Raw genomic sequence first — 25,031 nt, 5'->3', positions numbered from 1 at the left:
TGAACTATTCAGCAGTAACCAGACACACTAGATAGGAAGAGAAAACATATACACTGCTCAGTTGTCTTTTAAAGGCTTAAGATACTCTCTCTACCTTACGTTATTATGGTTACCTTCCAGTTTCGTGCAGATAAATGTCACACACATGATGAAAAGCTTGGGAGGACCTTAGGTTCCCAATCAAGCTGCGTATAGACTCTAGGCACCAAGCTCTAATACACACACTTACTAAACCAGGGTCATGGATGGAAAGATCAGACACGCAACCAAAAACTGCATAAACCAATGATGTGTGATGCAGCTTTTGTAAACGCTTGAGAAAAGTTCACCCAATCATTACATTTATAAAGACACTTTCTTAAAAATGCACTGGAAGTGTACGGCAGGTTTCAAGTCAAAAAAAATTTCTCATGAATAAAAAGAAGCCTTCATATAGACAAAAATCCCACTTTTCAAAGAAGAATTCTAAATAATCTGAACTACACAGAATTAAAAGTTGGTTCAATGCAAAGAACCATCCCACGTTGGAGCCAGAGTCGCCTTGGGAAGGGACTACTGTTGACGGTTCTCAACTGTGCCCACAGCCAACACTGAATACCTCAAAGTCCTCTTTTCCACTGGTAAAAGTATTCCGACAGTCACCAATCTCTACTTATTGGTGAGTAGCTTACCCATACTGATCTTTAGTGTCAAAATCTGACATGGGGCCCAAAAGATAATACTGCTAAATTTGGGTCCGGTTATAGTAAGCCAGTAACTATATGTCAATTTACCATTTCACTCTACATTTGTTCTGGGCAACAGTTTGTCCTAGAGATAACTTGAAATTACCCAACTCACTCACCCATTCCCACCAAAATTAAAGAAATAAAATAATATTGATCAGACGTCACTGAGATGATCTCATGATTTAAAAATTTATGCCTCAAAAATAGAGGTTATACATTAACAAATTACATGTTATATCCTACTGTACTATTATATATAATATCATTATATATTATCTATATTTATATCAACAGAATAGGCTTAAACAGTAAGCAACTTGAGATATCCTCATTTACTAAATTTTCAGATCTACTGCCCTCAGCAGACAAAAACTATTTTACTAGAATGACATGGCATTCAAGCAAAATATGCTGAGGAAATACACACAAAAAATTACAAACATCAGTTATCTCTTCAAACACACAAGACATAAGACTTTAATATAAACCATTAAAGCCTCTGAACATAACGGTACAATATAAAAGTACTAGTTAAAATACTAAGTAACAAATGTTAATCCAACGAATGCTGGGGATTCCACCTTAAACTCATGCCATCAGTCAATTAACTTGTCCAGGGAGATGTTAAAATAATTTACAGGAAAGGGTTAAGCTACCGGTCTCAAAGAAATTTCTAGACGTGATCCAGACACCTAATAAATATTTGTTGAGGATTTACTTCCTCTCTGTCTCGCAGAGTACTTGGTGCTATGGAAAAAAACAACAACAAAAAAAGCATAAATCCTCGTTTTGAGAAAATTTATATTCTGGCAGGGAAAACACAGTAATCCAAGAAAGCAAGATTTAACCAAGTATACCACACATTGGTATACATCTCTGTACTTGGGAAAGTCTATGAACTTTATAAAAAGTGTTGACAGGGGACACAGAAATAGCGATTATTATGAATCTGGAAAAACAGTTTACCCTAAATGCTAATTCTTTACCACCTTCAAAATTGTGGGAAGTGGTTTGGGAGGTAATTTTAGTCAAGGCATTAAAAAACACTTTAGTTATCCCTTTTAAATTATCTCTCAATTTTTCTAATCATTCCAACGACAAAGACTCAGTTTGCTGCTGTTAGGTCTGCTATACTTTTTTTTTTTTTTTAACTTACTAATAGGTGGTTTCAGAGCCTTCTGCGAATGTCAGCATCTAGCTACAAATTAACATTTTCTTCATTGTATTTATTTTCATGGCAAGCTTCTATATAAAGCAAGTGACAGGATACACTTTGCCTTTATAATTAATTTTAGTTAACATTTTTCTTTATGTTAACTTTAAAACCCTGAAGGGAAAAAAAACACAAAGAGAGAGAGTACTGTCCTAACTATTCCGGATCCCAGGCAACTTCATGGTTAACCAAGACCACCTTGCTGACTTTCTAGAACAATAAATAAACCTGCTTAACAAGTGGTAGAAACGGTAACTGTTAAAACCTCTGTAGTTTCTACTCAACAAAATTAAATAAAGTATAACAGTTTACTCTGGAGGATGGGGGGGGGGGGTGGTGACAGCGAGAGACTTCCTAACAAAGCAACTTTTATGCTGCCAGAAAGGGGCCGACCTACACCCACCCATACTTTAACTCTTTGAAAAACCCCTACCAGTATCCTTCTCCAATCCCTACCTGGCAATACCTGCTTATGTAGCAGTTGTCCCAAGGACTGTAAGCTCCTTGTGGGCACAATCCCTGCCTTTTTCAGCTTCTTAACTCTGGGGCTAAGTGGTTCCCCCTTTATCCCCTGTAGATACTCATTCGGTGATTGTTGGATAAATAAAATACACCTGGAGTTGGTCCTACACTTACGGCTTTTCCTTAAAAGACATCAATTTAAAATTAAGATATCAGGAGTGGTTGTTCTTTGATGTTAAGCCCTACATACCGATTTATGGATCTAGAGAATTTACCAAATTGTAAATAATTCTGTATAAATCCTGAATCTGCAATATAGGCCTTAAGGGTGTTGACGAAAATGCCACTAGCGTTGCATCTACTCTTTCCAATAAGGCATTTGATATATTTAACATAGTTAAGTGCAAGGTCAGTTTTTCTTTCAAAAACTTTACTTTAAATTGGAAAAAATTCCTTTATGATTCCATTGTTAAACCATGAACACATCATCTGTATACCACTTCTAGAGAAACAATCCGTACACAAGCTGAGTTTATGGCATGAATATGATCAATAAAAACTGTACCAAGTTCTAACAAAGTATAGATTTCCAGTAATACACAAAACTTAAATCACCAAACAAGGCATTTCAAGCTACAAATGTCTTTCCAACGTTGACTTTTCCCAGTGCTCTATATACACTGAGAATTTCAACATTCCATATTCTTCAGTTTTATAAGCCAGGAGAATTTCAGTAGTAGGAGTCAGCTTACTAGGGCTGACCAAATAATATAAAGTTACCAAGGTGACTCACAAGAGAGATGCTTAAATCTATTCATTACGTAACTACTTTCAGTAACAAAACTAGTAAGAGTCCTTCCAATGATGAGCTCTTAAAAGGCACTAGAATATGAAGATTTTAGAATTATATAAGGATTGCAGTCAGTCAAAAGTTTACAGGTGGCGAACGTCTGCGTAACAGGTCTGCACAAATGTTCCTCCTCTGTCTTCAGCTAACAGTTTTAAGCCAAACTTGGCTCCTTTTCAATCACTTCTCTCTAGGCTTTCCAAGGGCATCAGATGAGATTGGTCCATGACCTTCGTCAAGAGGACATTCACAACAACACAGAAACACCTTCTTTTGTATACAAATTCATTCTACTATTTTTCAAGGAAATACTAAAATCGAGGATCTTTTAGAATAAATGCTCTTCAGCGTTACATTCTCCAAACCTTCTGACAACCCATAATGTTACTCAGCCTAAGCATTACTATTTCTGGGTAAGGAAGATGGCAGGAATGACAGGGAAGGGGACAAAGAGGCCCAGCCTCTCTCCCTTTCTACCCAGCAAGAGTTAGGTATTCTCATTCTTCTTTCCCTGTAGCATGGCCAGATCTGATTTTAAGACAAAAGCAAGGTGAAAGCTGGCTTTTGGAGCAGCTCCTAAGGCAATGTGGGGCAGGATTTGCATGGAAACACGCTTAGGAGTAAGGCAGTAAGTAAGTAAGTAAGGTAAGTGGGTCGCCAGAGGGCCGGAGGAAGAGAGATCTGAAGGTGGGGAGAGGTGGTGGTGGTGCTAAGTGGTAATACTAAGAGGCCATGACTACCTTGGCTAAGGAATGGGCAGGGTGAGTTTCTGCATGCAAAAAACCAAACCAAAACAAAACAAAACCCCACGACAAATCAGAATATCTGCATTTAGCTTTTTCTGTACTTGTGATTACTTTGTTTCTGCTTGTTCAAATGGCATTCAGGTAGAACGCTTTCAATCGAGTGGGCCTACTAACTTGTTACAACATACACAGCATGGCATCATCATACTGTGCCATGTTCACGAGGAAGAGACCCACCTTCTTGCGAGGTAAACAGTTCATTTCAAATACATCGCAATTTGTTTTGAAAGGGGTTATTGCTCAACCACTTCGAATTTTGAAACTGGTAATAGTTATCTAAGAGCCTTCACAAAGGCGTAGCCTAGAGGCTGCTTCAAAGCAACCGACAAATCAGAAGAAAGCTTACACTGAAAACCACGTGTCTCCGGGTAGGAAGTACATTACCGTTCCATTTCCCGAAAGTTCACTTTCCGTGTGAGCGTAACAATGTAAATATTTCTAAATACCACATTTGACATCCGCGCATTATTTGCCTCACTCGTAGAGGAGCTGGGATTCTTTCATCTGGGACCAACAAGTAACAATAATCTACCCTTAATATGAATACACGGGGTACGGAGTCAAAACCCGGGGCCGTTAACTGTGCAAAGCCCGGAGGCTGGGTTCTCGTGTCAACAAAGTGGACGGGAGGAGGCAAAGGTCTGCACACTGGGGGCCTGCAGGTGGGGGAGTGGCGAGCGGCTTTTCGGGGCGCTTCGGAACAATCCATTCCGCCGCCCCCCCCCCCCCCCCCGCCTTCCATCGGTCTCCCTCGACTGGGTGGGTGGGTTAAGGGGAGGGAGCGTGCTGCAGCCGCGCGGGGTCTCCGCCCGGAGTCGGGAGCAGGCCTCCCTCGGGCGGGAGCGTCTCAAACTCGGACCGTATCCCGTCCCCACCCCGGCCCCAGACCCGGGGCTGGGCACTGCCCCCCACACCCAAAACTGCAGCTCCCGAGGCATCGCGCGTCTCCCAAAGACTCCCCGTCAACCCTCGTTTTCCTCCAGAGCCACCCCAACCCCTCGGGTCAGGGGTCTCTGACCTCCCGCCATTTCTCCACGTCGCCGCAGCTCCGAGCAGGAGACAACCTCAAGGTGACACCTCCTTTTGGACGACGGATCCGGGTTCCGCGCCCGCGCTCTCGGGCCCGGCTTCGCGTCAGAGCCCGGTCGCCTCACCTGGCAGCGGCACACGATGTCGGCGTCCTGCGCCAGCAGATCCACCACCTTGCCTTTGCCTTCGTCGCCCCACTGCGCGCCCAGCACCACAGTCACCCGGTTCCCGCCGGGCCGCGCCCCGGGGCGGCCGCAATCGCCGTTGGGCAGGGAGGATGCCGCCGGGTTGGTCTCGGCGAACGCCATGGCTCCGGTGACGCGAGGAGAGCCCGAAGGAGGCGCGGGCGGCGAGGAGTGCGCGAACCGAACTGCTCTGCGGCCGCCAGCCACATGCGGAGGAAGAAGGAGCCAGAGGCCGGCCCCGCCCCCGCCCCCGCCGGGCCGCCCCTCTCCAGCCAGGCCCCGCCCCGCTCCCCGCCACAGCCCACTCAAGGGGCGACCATGACTGCCCCGCGCAGGCCGGCCGCCGCAGCACCGCCCGCAGGAAGAGGCCCCGGTGGCGGCAACCGCCGCCACCCGGGACTGAGGCCACGCCCCTTCCGCAGCCTGGCGCGCCACCCCAGGGGGAGCCCGCGAGCGGAAGGTGGCGGGGGCGGGGCCTCGAGCGCGCTTCGCCTCATCGCCCCGCCCATCCGCCCTGGTCCCGCTTTTCAAACTGGAGAGGCGCGGAGGTGCGTGCTCGAGCGTCGGACTACAACTCCCGGCATGCAACGCTCTGGGCGGAGGCGACGTTTTCTGGGGCCAAGGTGTTCTGCCGTCTGCAAGCGTTCGTCCTCAAATTGTTTTTTAATGACTTGTCTTTATTCAGCGACGAGATAGCGTGTGCGAAATTCAAAGGGTGGAATTCCAAAATACAAATGGGATGGAACTGAAATGTGTAGATTTGGAATTGAAAACTAAAGGCCTGGAAGTAAGAGAGATGGGGCAGGGATCAAAGAGGGCAAACTCAAAAGCAGAGCAGTGGAGGACATTAGAACTGAAAGTCTAGAGATCAAGTAAAGTTCCAAACCTTCTCATTTTACACACTAGTAACAGAGGCTCAGAGAAGAGGAGAATACTGATGTATAGTTTGTGCCAAATATTGTGATGCACTTAGCTCTTTTAAATTCCACAACCACGTAAGGGAAGTAATACTCTCTTACCCTTATTTTATAGGATTTAAAAGTTAACTTGCTCTAGTGCGGGCTGAATTGGCACCGAGAGAGCCCAGAACCCAGGCCCTTTTTGTACATTCCACTCTTTAGTGTTTGAATCGCACCTAGCTTCTGGAGTAAACTGTATCACCTGCTGATCTAATGCTCTTCCAACTGCAACACATATTAACTATGACAGCTAATTCTGATACAAGGTTGCTTCGGGGAAAAGTGCGAATAGAGCCTCATGTAAACATTAAATGCAATGTCTACTACATATATATCGTATACACACAATCACGTTCTCTAATGGTCCCTAGAGCGTATTTTAGTATTATACTGGTTTTATTCAATGATTCCTTGTCGGTAAACCTTGAGGACGTACTACAAACCATGATGGTACTGGGCACTGAGGACGTAAGGAGGAGTAAAGGTAGTTGCAGCACTCAAGGATTCAGATTATTTGGTCTACTAACAAACAAATTAGAAAACTGAAAATTGTGTTTATCTTAGCTTTACCACAAGATTACAAACCCCTTTGTAAACCAGAAAGCTGTCATATTTCCTTGTACTCAAGTGCACGAGGTGGCTTTGGGCCTAAAGTAGGTGCTCAATAAGTCCCCGTTACTGTTCATTTCTGTTGAACTTAAAAACCACTTCTAGAGTGCTGGATCCTGGAAAGCACTGCCAGATATGTATTCGCTATTGCAATATTTATGTACAGTCACAACGAAGACTTGGGCTAAAGGATGCAGGAACTTAAAAGCTTCACCCTCGTTCCGTCAACTGGGATTTTCCGGAGTGGTTTTGCTCTTTCACTCCCAAAAAGTACGGTTTCTGCCCTTCCTCCCGTCTGGTTTTACGTTTCCTCCTCCAACCAACAGCCAAGCTCAGGGATAGCGCAGGTAGCGGCGCGCTGGCACGCATGCGCACTGCGCGCTGGCCCTCGCGGGTGGGGCTCGACCCCGCCCTGCGGCGCCGGGCCCGGGGCACCTCCTCGGCGGGTCCACCGGCACCCCCGGGGAGAGCGCGAGGGCAGGGTGGGCGTGGCCCGGGCCGTTGGGCGGACGCCATCCCGGCGCCATGTCGGCGCAGGGAGTGGCGGTGTTGCTGTCGTGGCTGAGCTGCTGCGGCTCGGCCCTGTGGAGGTAGAGAGACGCCCAAGGCGCCCTGGGACACCCGGCAGGGCGCGCCCCCGCGCCCTGGCGTCCTGGCCCACCCGCCTCTGCGGACCAGCGCCCCGAGCCCCAGCTCCCGGCCCCCAGCACCGGCGCCCCGCCGCCCCCTTCCGCCAGTTTTCCATGAATGGGGCGGGAGTGAGGGGCAGTGCTAGGGCTCTGCTACTCCAGGGTCTTGGTGACTTCGCGTGGCTGTCGGGTGGACAGCTGAGCCCCCGCGAATCCGTACACTCGTTTCCTCCTGCCGCGCTCTCGTTCCGCCAGAGACGAGCGGAGCAAACGAGAACCCAGAAGTCGCCACCACTGGGGAGTGGAGGCAGGGAGCAAGGGCACTTCCCTAGGATGACTAGGTGGTTGATGGTTTCTGGTGCTTTGTAAGCTTCCATTTTTTCCTCTATAAGGTGAAGAAGATGAAACCTGCCTCACGGGGTTGTCGTGAGGCTTGAATGCAAAGATATATTTAGCTCCCAGCATAGGCCTGGCAAACAATGGATCAATAAATAAGGATAGGGGATATTATTAAGGATTGCCTGTGAATTCTAGGTGTTGTATAAACTTTATGTTGTACCCCAGAGGCCACCAAACTTTTCTGGAAAGGACCAGGTAGTAAATATTTGGGCTTTACAGATGATGCAGTCAACTTGCCATCTTAGGGATTCATGCACACCCTTACAATAGCGAACCAGGAAATGTGGCTGTGCGCCAATGAATCTCTATTTTAAAAACAAACAGGTGGAATTGGACCTGTAAGGCATGGTTTGACACCCCCTAGTCTACATTCATAACGGACGAGAATACTAAATTCATTGAGATAATTAGTGCAGACAAAGTTCCAGGCAAAATTCAGGGTAGATGTCTTATTGAACGAATTCGTCCTTTGCTCAAGGTCTAACAGATATGTACCTACATTTTCTACTAAGAGCATTAACATTTTGTTTTTGACATTTCGTATCCCGATGGAGTTGGTTTCCTTTAATGATCTAAGGTAGGGCTGCAATCATTTCTTTCTCCTTATGAGTCCAGTTCCGTTTTCCAGTTCCATTTATTGAATATTGCCTCTGTCATATACAAAACTTCCCTCTGCACTTATGCCAACTTAAGGGTTTGCTATACAATCCCTCTTATTTGGAGGAGAAATTAGTTTTAATATTTATATTTGACCTTTTCCTCCACAGGTATTCCAGTAACAGCCCAAGCTACCTCATTTTTAGTACCAGAAGTACTGTAAGTGTTTAATTTTTTTCAAACTATAGTCAAGAATCATTTTTTACCTTAGAGCAAAGAGCAGTGTTTTATACTTAGTTGTATAGTGTGGTGTCATTCATTTTTTTTATTTTATTTCCGTTGTCTCATTTGTCATCCTAATATAAATCCCCTTCCCAATGAATGTCCTTAAATATGTACGTAGCAAAAACAAATAATGTGGTTTTGAGTGTTTTTTTTATTTAGTATTCACAGATAAGATGGCCATACAATATATTGTCTAAACTATTGACAGTGAAAGATAGTGCTATTAATATTTTTGCTGGGACAGCAGGTATGAATTGGAACTGCCTAGATAAACGGAGATGTATGGTCACCAAAGCTGTAGATTTCATTCTCTATATTACTTTTTTTATCCAATACTTTGCCTTAATTTCTTCTGAATGCTGCCTGCTTACTAGCGTGTGTTTTATTTTATTTATATATCCCCCTAATGATGGACACATGGCTTTCTATCACCACAAACAACACTGTGAAGAATATCCTTCTACATGTCCTTTTATGGGTCTGTGCAATAATTTTTCAGTTATGGTTGCAGGGACACAGGGAAAGCAGACAATTTAACTAAATTCTGCAAGATTGTTCTTAAATGGCAATCACAATTTCCACTCTCACCTAGTGCACATCTCCACCAAAGTCTGGTATTATTGAAGTTTCTATTTTTTACCAACATCATTAGTATATGCTAATATCACTGTTGCTGTTTTCAGTTCTCTGACGGCTTGTGATTTTGAGCCTCTCTTACCACATTTACACAAGCTTCTCTTCTGAATTGCCTGGTCATAACCTTTTGCCCATTTTCCATTTAAGTTTATGCCCTTTTCTTGTTGATTTACAGAGTGCTGTATACATTCCACTCTCTATATTAGTTGAATATTGGTTTTAAATGTTTCAGTTATCAGGGCATCTGGGTGACTCAGTCAGTTAAGTGTCCAATTATTGACCTCAGCTCGGGTCTTGATCTCAGAGTTGTGAGTTCAAGCCCCACATTGGACTTTGCACTGGGAGTGAAGCCTACGTAAAAAAAAAAAAGTTTAAGTTTTAATCATTTTCTCGTCTCTCATCTACTCATCTAACCATTAACTTTGTCCATGGATATTTTATTTTTCAAGAAAAAGCCGACTTTTGTTGAACCAAACCACTCCGCCTCCCCGCTCCCCCCACTCTTTTTGACCTCATACTTTCTACTTTTTTTGCAGCCTTTTTTTTTTTTTAGTGTTTATTTATTTTTGAGAGAGAGAGAGAGAGAGAGAGAGAGAGAGACAGAGTGTGAGTGGGGGAGGGGCAGAGAGAGAGGGAGACACAGAATCTGAAGCAGGCTCCAGGCTCTGAGCTGTCAGCACAGAGCCCAACATGGGGCTTGAACTCAAGAACTGTCAGCTCATGACCTGAGCCAAGTCAGACGCTTAACCAACTAAGCCACCCAGGTGCCCTTGGAGTCTTACTTAAGAAAAATCTTCTCCTGCCTGGAGTTGCAAAGATATTTATCCTTTTTCTTTTATATGCTTTATATCTTGACCTTTCAAATATAGGTCAGAAATTCATCTAGAGTCCACTTGTATATAATATAAAGTATGCATTCACATTACTTTCTCCATGTAATGAACCACCATCAATTAAACAAACAACTTACTGTTTTTCTATTATTTTCTGGTATTATCTTTTTAGATGTTGTTAATATCTATATATACAAAAAAGATAATACCAGAAAAATAATAGAAAAACAGTAAGTTGTTTAACGTAGCTGCAGTTTAGCTTCAATGGTGTATACTCTTTCCTTGAATTAACATGCCACAGTATAGGCATCATTTTATTCTAGATAAGCAACTAGGTTGTTTCCATTTTTAGTCTGCTATGATTAGGGCCACTAGGAACATTTTTATGCCTATCTTCTGCTTAACATATATGCATTTCTGGTGGGTATATAACTAAGTGGAATTGGTAAGTCCCGGGGAATATGCACGTGTTCAGCTTTAGTAGGTGATGCAAAAGATTTTACAAAGTAATTGTATCAGTTTACACTTATATTCTATGTTTATGTATATCATTGCATTTATTCAAAATTTATTACGTTACTCAAAGTCGGGCAAAAGGAAACTATACAAACAATGTCATTTGTTTTTAAATCCATTGCTATCCATTTCTTATAAAATCTGTACTTATCCCCTAAATTGTTATTTGTAGTTAATTTCTTTAATATCATTTATCTATTTCATCTTTGTTTCTTGAACATCTTTGCTGTATAATTGACCATTTGATTAGTCATTTTAAAAATCTCTTTTTTTTTCTAAGTAATCTCTGCACCCAGCATGAAGCTCAAACTCATAACCCCACGATTAAGAGTTACATGCTCCACCAACTGAGCCAGCCAGGCACCCTGTAAAAATCTCCTTTCTTGATCTCTACTGTTTCTTTATCATTTTGGGGGGGGGGTGACAAATATATCATCTTAGTTGGCAATTGGTAACCAAAATAGTGGAATTATGTCATTATAGAAATGCAAATTGGGAGCCAGAGTTTGATTCTCCACAAGGAAGGTAGACAAAATGCAAGAGAGTAGATGCTAACACCAGTGGTACAGCAGCTTCCTTGCAAGTGATATTCAGAGAAAGAAAGAAATTATTGAGTGTACAGAAGACACTTCAGGGATGAAATATTTCCTAAATCTTGATGGAAAGCATTTTGAAACCATTTTTCTCTACCTATTTGCTTTTCTGGGAGCTTTGGCATGAGCTCTGGCAGGATTCAGGTTTGACACACATCTAGGAACCTGTGAAGGTGCTCTGAGGGAACATAAGCTGATGGAGGCCATCTCTCTACTTCCCTATGTCTCTCTACAGCTTGCCAGTATCTCCCATAAAGGAACTTATGCATTTGTCTAGAGCCTCGTTTTTGTAACCCACAGGACCCCTCCGGATTTCCTGGCTCTAGTGGCCAGGGAGGCTTACACTTGTAGTCCCATTGGACTATATATATTTGTATACTTTAAAAGCTACTGCTTGAGTGTCTGGCTTCTAGACAACATGAATCTAGGTGCTCACTGAGATCCTCCCTTTGGGACAATGACAGGACTGGAACATCCTCAACTACTGGGAGTTATTAAAAATAAAGTAAGCTTCTTGGACAATCACAAAGTTTTGAAGGACAACCAAGACCTAGGGCAAGGTTAAATGATAAGCTTCATCTTTTACACAAGGCCACTTCATCAAGACTAGAAGAGGTGGTTATTTTATCTAATGCATAGAAATGAACACAAGAGAGTCAAGGAAATAGAAGAAACAGAGGAATATGTTCCAAACAAGAGAATAAGATAAAACCTCAGTGACAGGGGTGGGGGAGACACCTTACTCTAATGGAGATAAGTAATTTGTCTGATAAAGAGTTCAAAATGATAGTTGTAAAGATGCCCTTTGAACTCAGGAGAAGAATGGTTGAACACAGTAAGAACTTCAACCAAGAGATACAAAATATAAGAAGATACCAAATAGAAGTCACAGAGCTGAAGGATATAATAACTGAACTGAAAGGTACACCACAGGGTTCAGTAGAAGACTAGACAAGGCAGAAGAAAGGATCTGTGAACCTGAAAGCAGAGCAGTGGAATACACCTAAACAGAGCAATAAAAAGAAAAAAGAGTGGGGGGAAAAAGTAAAGAAATACTAAGGGACTTACAGAACAACATCAAGTGGACTAACATTCACATTATAGGGGCCCAAAAGAAGAGAGAAAGGGGCTGACAATTTTTAAAGAAATAATGACTGAAAGCTTCCCTAATTTGGGGAGGGAAACAGACATCCAGATCCAGGAAGCCCAGAGAGTTACAAATAGGATGAACCCAAAGAGACCCCAACAAAGACACATTATAATTTAAACATTGAAAATTAAACACAAAGAGAGATCTTACAAGCAGCAAGAGAAAAATAACTTCTGTTACATGCAAGATAAACCCCATAAGGCTATCAGTAGATTTTTAAGCAGAAACATTGCAGGTCAGAAGTGAGTGGCACAATATATTCAAAGTGCTGAGAGAAAAAAAACTTCCACACAAGAATACTCTGTGCAGCAAAGTTTTCATATAGAATTGAAGGAGAAATCGTTTTCCAGATAAGCAAAAGCTAAAGGGATTCATCATCACAAACTAGCCTTACAAGAAATGTGAAAGTGACTTTTTATGCTGGGCGGGGGGGGGGGGGGGGGGAGGGGGGGGGGTACTAATTAGTAACAAGAAAACATGAAAGAATAAATCTCACTGGAAAGGTAACTGTATGGTAAAGGTAGTGGGTTAGTTACTTATAAAGCTAGTGTGAAGGTGAAAAGACAAAAGTACTAAAAATAAACTAATAATTTCTTAAGGGATGCACAGGAAAAAAAGATGTAAACTATGACATCAAAAACAATGTGCAAGGGGTTAGTAAAAATGTAGCACTTTAGATTGTGATCAACCTTAAGTTATTATCTACTTAAAATACACTGTTACAAGTTTTTGTGTGTAAGCCTCGTGGTAACCACAAAGCAAAAAACCTGTAGTAGATACATAAAAGATAAGGAAGAAGGAATCTAAGTATGCCACAAAAGAAAGTTAACAAAACAAAAGAAAGAGAGGAGAGAAGAAAGAAACACAGAGAAACTACAAACCAGCCAGAATACAGTTAACAAAATGGCGTAAGTACAGCCATACCTCATATTGTGCTTCACTTTATTGTGCTTTGCAAATACTACTGTTTTGTTTTTGTTTTTGTTTTTGTTTTACATATTGGAAGGTTTATGGCAACCCTGCATCAAGCAAGTCTGTCAACACCATTTTCCCCATACCATCTCATCTGCTCATTTCATGTCTCTGTGTCACATTTTGGTAATTCTCACAATATTTCAAATTTTCATTATTGCATTTGTTATAGTACTCTGTGATCAGTAACTGCAGCTTGCTGAAAGCTCACATGATGGTTAGCATTATTCACAATGTTTTTTAAACTAAGGTATGTATGACATAATGCTATCACACACTTAATAAACTATAGTACAGTCTAAACAATGTTTATATGCACTGGAAAACAAAAAAATTATGTGATTAATTTTATTGTGATATACAATTTATTGTAGTGGTCTGTAAATGAAACTGTAATATCTCAGAGGTATAGTTGTACATACCTATCAGTAATTACTTTAAATGTAAATGGACTAAATTCTCTAATCAAAAAACCAAGTGGCTGGCTGGATTTAAAAAAAAAATCCATCTATGTGCTGCTGATAAGAGACTCAACAGATGTGAGGACAAACACACAGAATGAAAGTGAAGGGATGGAAAAGGATATTCTGTGCAAATGGAAACCAAAAGAAAGCAGCGTTGGCTATACTTATATCACACAAAATAGGCTTCAAGACAAGAGCATTACATGAAGAAGAAGTGTTCAATCGAATAAGATGACATAACATTGGTACCTATTTATGCATTCTGCATAGGAGTTGCTGAACATATAAAACAAATAATAACAGAACTAAAGGGAGAAATACACAGCAATACAATAATAGTAGAGGACGTTATTATCCCACTTTCATTAGTGCATAATCCAGACAGAAAATCAAAACGGAAATATCAGCCTTGAACAACACATTCAACCAGATAGAACTTAACAGATATTTACAGAACATCCCATCCAAAATGAACAGAATACACATTCTTCTCAAACACAGGGAACATTCTCCAGAATAGAGAGGTCATGTGTTAGGCCACAGAGCAAGTCTTAAGATTAGTATCATATCAAGGATGCTTGGGTGGCTCAGTCAGTTGAGCATATGACTTTGTCTCAGGTCATGATCTCTCAGTTTGTGGGTTTGAGCCCCACGTCAGGCTCTGCACTGACAGCTCTGAGCCTGGAGCCTGCTTCAGATTCTGGGTCTTCCTCTCTCTCTCTGCCCCACCCCCACTCATGCTCTGTCTCTCAAGAATGAATAAACATTTAAAAAAACAATAAAAAAATAAAATTTTAAAAAATTTAAAAAAGAAGATTAATATATCATGCAAATTTTCTGACTGCAATGGTATAAAACTGGAAATCAATGATAAATAGAAAACTGGAAAATTCACAAATATGTGGGGATTAAACAACATGCTACTGAACAACCAATGCATCAAAAAATAAATTGAAAGACAAATCAACCAGTAACTTGAGACAAATGAGGAGGGAATGGGATGCAGCAAAAACACTTCTAAGATAGAGGTTCATAGCTTAAATGCCTAAATCAACTAACAAGAAAAATATCAAACAATATTACACCCCAAGAAACTAGAAAAAGAAGAAATGAAGCCCAAAGTAGGTAGGTAGAAGGAAATAACAAAGATAAGAACAGAAATAAATGAAGTAGATGGGGCACCTGGGTGGCTCAGTCAGTTAAGCATCTGACTTTAGCTCAGGTCGTGATCTTGCAGTTCATGGGTTCAAGACTTGCGTCAGGCTCTGTGCTGACAGCTCACAGTTTGAAGCCTGCTTTGTATTCTGTGTCTCCCTCTCTTTCTGCCCCTCCCCTGCTCATGCTCTGTGTCTGTCTGTCTCTCTCTCTCTCTCAAAAATGAATAAAACATTAAAAAAAAAGAAATGAAATAGAGATTACAATAACAATAGAAAAGATCAATGAAACTAAAAGCTGGTTCTTTGAAAAGATAAAATTAACTGCAGGATACAAAATCAATATTCAAAAATCTCTTGTGTGGCTGTACATTAACAGCAGTCTGAAAGAGAAATTAAGAAAACAATCCTATTTGGAATTACATCAAGAAATAAAAATACTTAACAATAAATTTAACCAAGGAGGTAAAAGACTGCTACATTAAAACTATAAGATATTGATGGAAGAAATAGAAGAAAACATAAATAAATAGAAAAATATTCCACACCCATGGGTGAAAAGAATTAACATTATTGGGGCGCCTGGGCGGCTTCATCAGTTAAGCATCCGACTACAGCTCAGGTCATTATCTCATGGTTCGTGAGTTTGAGCCCCGCGCCGGGCTCTGCGCTGACAGCTCGGAGCCTGGAACCTGCTTCGGACTCTCTCTCTGCCCATCCCCTATTTTCACTGTGTCTCTCTTTCTCTCTCAAAAATAAATAAACACTTAAACATTTTTTTAAAGAATTAACATTGTTAAGATGACCATACAACTCCAAGAAATCTACACTTTCAGTGCAATCTTTATCAAAATTCTGATGCCATATTTTGCAGAAATAGAACAAACAATGGTAAAGTTTGTGTAAAACCATAAAAGACCTTAAATAGCCAAAGCAATATTGAGAAAGAAGAACAAAGCTGGAGGCTTCACATTATCTGATTTTAAACTACATCACAGAGCTATAGCAATCAAAACAATATGTTGGCATAAAAATAGATATAGAGGGGTGTCTGGGTGGCTCAGTTGGTTGAGTATCCAACTCTTGATTATGGCTCAGGTCATGATCTCACAGTTTGTGACACTGAGCCCCAAGTTGGGCTCTGCACTGACAGTATGAGTCCTGCTTGGGATTCTCTCTCTCTCTCTCTCTCTCTCTCTCTCTCTCTCTCTCTTTCTCTCTCTCTCTCTGCCCCTCCACCCCCCTCTCAAAATAAATAAACGTTTAAGAAAAGGGGCACCTGGGTGACTCAGTCAGTTAAGCATCTGACTCTTGGTTTCAGCTTAGGTCAGAATCTCATGGTTCATGTGCTGACAGCACAGAGCCTGCTTGGGATTCTCTGTCTCCCTCTGTCTTCCCTTCCCCTGCTCTCTTTCTCTCTCTCAAAATAAATAAATAAACCTCAAAATACATATATAGAGAGGGATGCCTGGGTAGCTCGGTTGTTTGAATGTTCAACTTTGGTCAGGTCATGATCTCACAGGTCATGAGTCTGAGCCCCAAATGTGCTCACTTCTGTCAGTGCAGAGCCTGCTTCAGATCTTCTGCCCCCCTCTTTCTCTGCCCCTCCCCTGCTTGTGCTCTCTCTCTTGCTCTCTCTCTCTCTCTTAAAAATAAATTAACAACATTAAAGAAAACAACACAGAGATTGATGGAATAGAATAGAGAGCCCAGAAATAAACCCATGCATATATGGTCAATTAATTTGCAACAAAGGAGCCAGGAATATACAATGGGAAAAAGACAGTCTTTTTAATAAAAGGTGTTGTGAAAACTGGATAGCCATATGCAAAAGAATGAAACTAGACAAGTATCTTATACCATATACAAAAATTAACTGAAAATGGATTAAAGTCCTGAATAAAAGACTTGAAACCATAAAACTCTGAGAAGAAAACACAGGCAGTAAGTTCCTTCACATTGGTCTTGGCAATGACTTTTTTTTAAACTGACACCAAAAGCAAAGGCAACAAAGACAAACATAAACAAATGGGACTACAACAGACTAAAAATATTTTTCACAGTAAAGGAAATCATCAATAAGATGAAAGGGCAATGTACCGAATAGGTGAAAATATCTACAAACCATGTATCTCATAAGGGGTTAACATCCAAAATATATAAAGAACTCATACAACATACAACATAAAATAGGAAAAAGCAAACAATTTGATTTAAAAATGAGAAGAAGATTTAAATGGACATTTTTCCAAAGAAGATCTACGGATTGCCAACAGGAACATGAAAAAGTGCTCAGTGTCACTAATCATCAAGGAAATGCAAATCAAAACCACAATGAACTCACTTCACACCAGTTAGAATGCCTATTATCAGAAATGAGAGAGGATAAACAGCGACTGACACCACAGAAACACAAAGGATCATAAGAAAATACTGTGAAAAAGTATATGCCAACAAACTGGACAGCCTGGAAGAAATGGATAAATCTAAATAATCTTCCAAAGCTAAACAAGGAAGAAATAGAAAATCTGAGCAGACCAATTAAAAGTAACAAAATTGAATTGGTAATCAAAAAACTATCACAGAATAAAAGTCCAGGACCAGATGTATTCACATAATGAATTTTACCAGACATTTAAAGAAGAGTTAATACCTATCCCCCTCAAATTCTTCCCGAAAATTGGAGAAGGAAAGCTTCTAAATACATTCTATGAGGCCAACATTACCCTGATACCAAAAACAGACAATGACACCACAAAAAAATAAAACTACAGGCCAATATGCATGATGAACATAGATGGAAAATCCTCAACAAAATATTAGCACACTGCATAAAACAATACATTGAAAGATCACTCACCATGATCAAATGGGATTTATTCCCAGGATGCAAGCATGGTTCAATATCTGTAAGTCAATCAATGTCATAAATGACATCAAGAAAATGAGGGGGGAAATTATATGATCATCTCGGTAGATGCAGAAAAAGCATTTGACAAGATTCATGATAAAAATTTTCAACAAAATGGGATTAGAGGGAATATACCTCAATATAATAAAGGCCATATAGGAAAACCCCACAGCTAACATTATACTCAATGGTGAAAAACTGAAAGCTTTTCCTTTAAGGGCAGGAACAAGACAAGGTTATCCACTCTCACCACTTTTATTCAACCTAGTACTGGAAGTCCTAGCCACCCACAGCAATGAGACAAGAAAAAGAAACAAGATGCATGCATATTGCTAAAAAAAAAGAAAAAAAAAGGTGGGGGGCGCCTGGGTGACTCAGTCGGTTGAGCGTCTGACTTCGGCTCAGGTTATGATCTTGCTGTCCATGAGTTCAAGCCCCGCGTCGGGCTCTGTGCTGACAGCTCAGAGCCTGGAGCCTGTTTCACATTCTGTCTCCCTCTCTCTGCCCCTCCCCCCACTCATGTTTGGTTTCTCTCTCTGTCAATAATAAATAAACACTAAAAACTTTTTTTAAAAAAGTTAAACTGTCACTATTTGCAGACCACATGATACTTTATAGAGAAAATCCTAAAGACTCTACCAAAAAGCTACTAGAAGTAATAAACCACTTCAGTAAAGTTACAGGATACAAAACTAATATGCAGAACTCTGTGCTATTTACTAACAACACAGTAACGACTTTATTGTTAGTACTAACAGTAAAGTCCCAGAAAGAGAAATTTGAAAAACAACACCACTTTCAATTGCATCAAAAGTAATAAAGTACCTAGGAATAAACTTAACCAAAGAGGTGAAAGACATGTACTCTGAAAACTATAAAACACTGATGAAAGAAATTGAAAATGACACAAACAAATGGAAAGATATTTAATTCTCATGGATTGGAAGAATTAATATTGTCAGAATATCCATATTATCCAAAGCAATCTGCAGATTCAGTGCAATCCCTATCAAAATACCAATAGCATTTTTCACGAAACTAGAACAAATAATACTAAAATTTGTATGGACCCACAGAAGACCCTGAATAGCCAAAGCAATCCTGAGAAAGAAGAGCAAAGCTGGAGGTATCACAGTTTCAGATTTCAAAATAATACTACAAATCTGTAGTAATCAAAATAGAATGATACTGGCAGAAAAATAAACACATAGATCAATGCAACAGGATAGAAAGCCCATAAATAAACCCACATTTCTATGATCAATTAATCTATGACAAAGGATGCTGGAATATACAATGGGGAAAAGATAGTCTTTTCAATAAATGGTGTTGGGAAAACCGGACAGCTTCATGTATAAGAATGAAACTGGACTACTTTTAGCAACATACAAAAAAAAAACAAAAACAAACAAACAAACAAACAAACAAACAAAAAAACCTCAAAATGGATTAAAGACCTAAACACGAGACCTGAAACCATAAAAATCCTAGAAGAGAAAGCACACAGGCAGTAATTTCTGTGACATTGAGCATAGCAACAGTTTTCTAGATATGTCTCCTAAGGCAAGTAAGACAAAAACAAAAATAAACTATTCGTACTACATCAGAATAAAAAGCTTTTGCACAGCAAAGGAAACTATAGAAGTAAAAGACAACTACTAAATAGGAGAAGATGTTTGCAAATGATATACCTGATAAGGTGTTAATACCCAAAATATATAAAGAACTTATATGACTCAACCCCACCAAAACCCCAAAAACAAATAATCTGATTAAAAGTGGGCAGAGGGGTACCTGGGTGACTCAGTTGGGTGAGCATCTGACTTTTGATTTTGGCTCAGGTCATGATCCCAAGATTGTGGGATCAAGCCTCCCATTAGGCTCCATGCTGAGTGTGGAGCCTGCCTAAAACTCTCACTCTCTTCCTCTGCCCCTCTCCCCCACTTGCTCTCTTTCTCTTAAAAAAAAAAAGTATTAAAAAATGGGCAGAGAAGCTAAATAGACATTTTTCCAAGGAAGATGTGCAGATGGCCAACAGAGACATGAAAAGATGCTCAACAACACTCATCATCAGGGAACTGCAAATCAAAATCACAATGAGATATCACTTCATATCAGTTAGAATGGCTAAAATCAAGAAGACAAGAAACTAAGTATTAATAAGGATGTGGAGAAAGAGGAACCCTTTGGCACTGTTGGTGGGAATATAAATTGACACAGCCACTGCAGAAGAGTATGGAGATTCATCAAAAAATTAAAAATAGAAATACCATATGATCCAATAATTCCACTACTGTTTACTCAAAGAAAATGAAAACACTAACTCAAAAAGGTATATGCCTCTCTGTGTTTATTACAGCATTGTTTACGATAGCCAAGACATGAAGCAACCTAAGTATCCATCAATAGATGAATTGATAAAGACAATGTGATACGTACACACCCACAAACACACAAAATGGAGTTTTACACAGCTATAAAAAAGGATGAGATTGTGCCATTTGAGACAGCATGGATGGACCTAGAGGGTATAATGCTAAGTGAGGTAAATTAGACTGAGAAAGACAAATACCATATGACTCCACTCAAAATGGAATCTAAAACAAGTGAATAAGCAAATAGAGGTATTCTAGACATAATATTTCATCCATAAATATTTTAGTATGTATGTTAAAATGTTAAGATTCTTAAATTTTATTATTATTTTTACTTCCTTAAGTAATCTATACACCCACTGTGGGTATCAAACTCACGACTCTTGAGATCAAGAGTTGCATGCTCTAAGGGCGCCTGGGTGGCTCAGACAGCTGGGCGTCTGACTTCAGCTCAGGTCATGATCTCACCACTCATGAGTTTGAGCCCCGTGTCAGTCTCTGTGCTGACAGCTCAGAGCCTGGAGCCTGCTTTGGATTCTGTGTCTCCCTCTCTCTCTGCACCCACCCCCTCTCCTTCAAAAATAAATAAACATTTTAAAAAAGGCAACCCTAAAACTCTTTACATACATACATACATACATACATACATACATACATACATACCATAGCCAAGGCAATTAGACAAGAAAATGAAACAAAGACATCCACATTGGAAAGGAAAAAAAATAAATTACCTCTATTTGCAGATGACATGATTAATATAAAAACCCCTAATGAATCCACTAAAAAATTATTAAAACTACTGAGTTTAGTAATTTCGTATGGAAATTCACATGGAATTTCACATGGAAATTCAAGAAAAAAAGAATAGACAAGACATTTTTGAAAAAGAACAATGTTGGAAGACTCACAGTTCCTGACTTTAAAACTTAACTATAAAGCTGCAGCAATTGAGGGGTGCCTGGGTGGCTCAGTTGGTTGAGCATCTGACTCTTGGTTTTGGCTCAGGTCATGACCTCATGGTTCATGGGTTCGAGCCCCACATCTCTCTCTACACTGACAGAGCCTGCTTTTTTTCTTCTTTACTTATTCCACTTATAGTCTCTTAGTTGTTTTTCTGCCTCTCTCCAATGCCTTTTTTTCAGTTTTTATTCACATATAATTTCCCACCAGTAGCTTTTAATTTAATCTTCATTTCCCTTATCATCATCTATTTCATGTGCTGGTTTAGTCAACTCTTATTTCTATTTGTGTTTCATTTTCTGTTCCTAGCTTATGAATTTACTTTATTTCAATTCCAGTATAGTGTTATATTTCAGTTTCAGGTGTACAACATAGTGATTCACCTACTCAATGAATTTATAACTCAAGATTTTTCTTTCTCATCACCAAATGCTTGTTTGATATTTAATTCAGTTAAATATCAGTTTGCAGTTTTCTTCTGCTTTTTGTTTGTTTGTTTGTTTGTTTAAGGGAATTTAATGAACTGAAATGTTTTTATTTTTATTTTCTATTCTCCTATAGTAGCTTTTTATAGGTAAAGTCTGATTATATCTTTGAATTTTATGGACAGTTTGGCAGCCTAAGTTGGTTTGAAACATTCCTAGATAAACTTCTCTCATTGTAGCAAAGTGCAGTTTCTTTAACTGATGGCTTTTTGTTGGTAGTGTTGCATTTTCTTGGTTGTTTGGTTTGGTTTTTTGACTCACCTGATCCTAAACTTCCCCTCTTGATTTTTCCCTTCACCACTTACTCTCCGAAGGGTGTTTCCCTTTCCTGTATCTTCTCTCCTGAAGTGACACCTTTCTGAGGGTCTCACGTGCTTTTAATTCCTGTCCTCATAGTTCTGTGGTCTCCCAGGAGGTTTTTTCCTATTATATTTTTGCACCTAGGGAGTGCTTTCTCTCTCTGTGGGTGACTTGAATTCAATCTTAAACTTTTGTTTCCTGTCTTTTCCCTGCAGTGTTTCAGAAGCCTCCTCACTCTCCGCAATGGATTATGATAGGAGCTTGAGTGAGAGCTCTGCTGAAGATAGTTGGTTTTGCTACTTACAGATCTACTTGACATTTATAGTATGCTTTGTCTTCTTGCTTTGCTGTAATGTAGACTTTTCTGGGTTTTATTTGTTGATCTGTGTGTTTTTTTGGAAATGTGCGGAGAGAGTCAAACTTATGTGGCCACCATTACCTGGGCTAACCATAATCCCCCCCACCCCTCAGGTTTGATACACTGTCAGATTACAGGAATTAGCAACTATATCCTTTTTTTTTTTTTTTAATTTTTTTTCAACATTTTTTATTTATTTTTGGGACAGAGAGAGACAGAGCATGAACGGGGGAGGGGCAGAGAGAGAGGGAGACAATCGGAAACAGGCTCCAGGCTCCGAGCCATCAGCCCAGAGCCTGACGCGGGGCTCGAACTCACGGACCGCGAGATCGTGACCTGGTTGAAGTCGGACGCTTAACCGACTGCGCCACCCAGGCGCCCCACTATATCCTTTTTTTATACCCACCATGCAGAGACATGGTTCGGCAAAAACTTCTCATGTAATACTTAGCCTCAGTCCTTATGCTGATGTCTCCGCAGTCATTTTGATGGCCTGAAGCTCTTCTTCTAGCAGAGTCTTGAGGAAGGGCTCATAAGAGTAATATTACCTGAATTACTTTATGGTCATAAGAGCTTATATATGGATTTGATATCTAAAAGTTGGTGTATCTGGATATAAAAAGTATTGGCTTCTGTTTTATTTCTGTTACTTTGTTGTCTCTGACATAAAGTGTTGCTTCCAAAACATCTGGTGAAAATATGATTTGCTTTCCTTTATGAATAATATGTATGTTGGTTGTTGTTCTGGTTGTTCTTGTTGTTTTGGTCACAATCCCCAAACTGTTTCTTTTTAAGCCCAGTGCTTTTATTAATATAGCTCCTGGTTGTTTTTATTTTTTAAATCATTCGTAATTGTTTTTCATAGATATGAGCTGTGCCTTTTTAATATGTTGTTTCAAGTTATTTTATTTCACATATTACTCTTGACTTAGAGTTAGTGTTGACGTTACTGTTATGTTCCAAACATCTTGGTTTTCTTCTTCAGGATCTCCCAACTATACATACATCGGATTTTCTTTGCCTATCTTTTATATTTGCCACTTATTCTTGAATTACTTTTTATCTCTTTTGTTCTTAAAAAGCTGTTCATCTCAAGGCCTTATCTATTGCTTATTCACAGTTGTGTTTTTTCTAAACACATTTGGTTTATTTCTGAAATGACTTTTTCTTTTATTTCTATATTTTTCCTGAGTTCTAGCTTATTTATGAATTTCAAATTCTGATTTATACTTTTCTTTCATAACTTCTATCATTTCCTTATTTATTTTGCCTCATTTTGAAATAGTAGATGTATCAGCCAGTGTTCTCACAGAGAAACAGAACCATTTTAGAATTTATACATACTTATGTTAAGAAATTTATTTTAGGGAACTGGCTCCTGTGACTGTGGGAACTTGCAACTCTGAAATCTTTAGGTCAGGCCAGCAAGCTGGAAATTCAGTCAAGAGTTAATGCTGCAGTGTTGAAGCAGAATTTCTTCTCCAGGAAACCTCCATTTTTTTCTGAAGGTTTCCAACTGATGGAAGAGGCCCCATCCACATTATTAAAGGCATTCTCTTTTACTTAAAGTCAACTGACTATAGATATAAGCCACATCTATAAAATATCTTCACAGATAAACCTAGGTTTGATTGAATAACTGTGTACTGTAATCTAGCCAAGTTGATACATAAGGCTAACACTCATATTAAGTTATAGCGTTCATTTATACATTGTGTATGTTCTTACAATTATTCTGCCTCATATTTTCTTTTTCGTGTAATAACTATGTGAAATTAGACTGTGATCCTTTTTCTGTTGCTTTTTTTTTTTTTTTACATGAACTTAATTTTCCTGATCTTTAAGGAGAGTGGGTCAAAATAACTTTTCTAACTTCATGGCTGTAGAGTCACCTCTTCTGTTGTTTTGTAAAGTATCCAAAAAATGAGGCTAATACTTTCTGAGATCTCCAGATTCTATTTCCCTCTCTCATTTATCTGTAGCTTCTCTTTCCTTTGTCTTTATTGTCCCTTTCCAACTCTATTGGGATTCTTTTCCCTGTATTTTTCATTACAGATCCTTGTCCTGGAAGGTATCTTTGGGTCCTTGGTTTAGGGTTCGTAGGTCCTAGCTTCTCCTGCTCTTTCAGACATTATCATGGACTTCATGGACTTACTTAAAAATGGAAACTGCAACAACCCCTCTGGTTAGAGTTGCTATCCTCGAAATGTCCTGCCGTGGTTTCCACTGAATACCTATCACTGATTTAGGTGGTTCTTCCCTTCTAAGGTCTACCATATTTGCTTTCTTTTGCATCCTTATGCTCATACATGTGAGTCTGGTTGTTTTAGCTGGTTTGTTCTAACCCACTTATATTTGGGGATTTTGACGGATACTTTGTCACCAAGTTTTATTATTGGCATTGTCCAGTGTTGTTTGTTTTATTGGTACTATCCTAATTGTTCTCTCTCTGCTTATAAGGAAATTTGGGTAGATTGAAAAACTACATCACCACTAACCCTTCACAATTTGTTTTCTTTTTTAAACTCTTCTTTTTCCCTCTTTTAAAATAGCCTTCCTTCTACTATTTTGGG

General features: G+C 39.8%; 2 protein-coding genes across 6 annotated transcripts in view; one reads left to right on the top strand and one right to left on the bottom strand.

Moving 5' to 3' along the window:
- Positions 1 to 5,509, bottom strand: part of ADSS2 (adenylosuccinate synthase 2) — a 37,255-nt gene extending 31,746 nt beyond the window's left edge. Inside the window, exon 1 of one of the 2 annotated variants that reach the window (XM_058701756.1) lies at positions 5,211 to 5,509. In XM_058701756.1, the coding sequence (XP_058557739.1) occupies positions 5,211 to 5,393 (183 nt within the window). In that variant the 5' untranslated portion in view covers positions 5,394 to 5,509. The remainder of the gene's footprint in view (positions 1 to 5,210) is intronic. The other variant, XM_058701755.1, reaches the window with a different exon arrangement.
- Positions 5,510 to 7,016: 1,507 nt separating this feature from the next.
- CATSPERE (catsper channel auxiliary subunit epsilon) overlaps positions 7,017 to 25,031 on the top strand; it is a 198,323-nt gene continuing 180,308 nt past the window's right edge. The window contains exons 1-3 of one of the 4 annotated variants that reach the window (XM_058701753.1): positions 7,320 to 7,428; positions 8,345 to 8,443; positions 8,634 to 8,682. In XM_058701753.1, the coding sequence (XP_058557736.1) occupies positions 7,364 to 7,428; positions 8,345 to 8,443; positions 8,634 to 8,682 (213 nt within the window). In that variant the 5' untranslated portion in view covers positions 7,320 to 7,363. Of the gene's footprint in view, positions 7,429 to 8,344; positions 8,444 to 8,633; positions 8,683 to 25,031 lie in introns of all 4 variants that reach the window. The other 3 variants (XM_058701751.1, XM_058701752.1, XM_058701754.1) reach the window with 3 other exon arrangements.

Source organism: Neofelis nebulosa, chromosome 15 (genome assembly GCF_028018385.1).
Source record: "Neofelis nebulosa isolate mNeoNeb1 chromosome 15, mNeoNeb1.pri, whole genome shotgun sequence".
NCBI classification, from domain to species: domain Eukaryota; kingdom Metazoa; phylum Chordata; class Mammalia; order Carnivora; family Felidae; genus Neofelis; species Neofelis nebulosa.
Note: the sequence above shows the minus strand (reverse complement) of the source record. Positions and strands in the feature narration are given on the sequence as shown.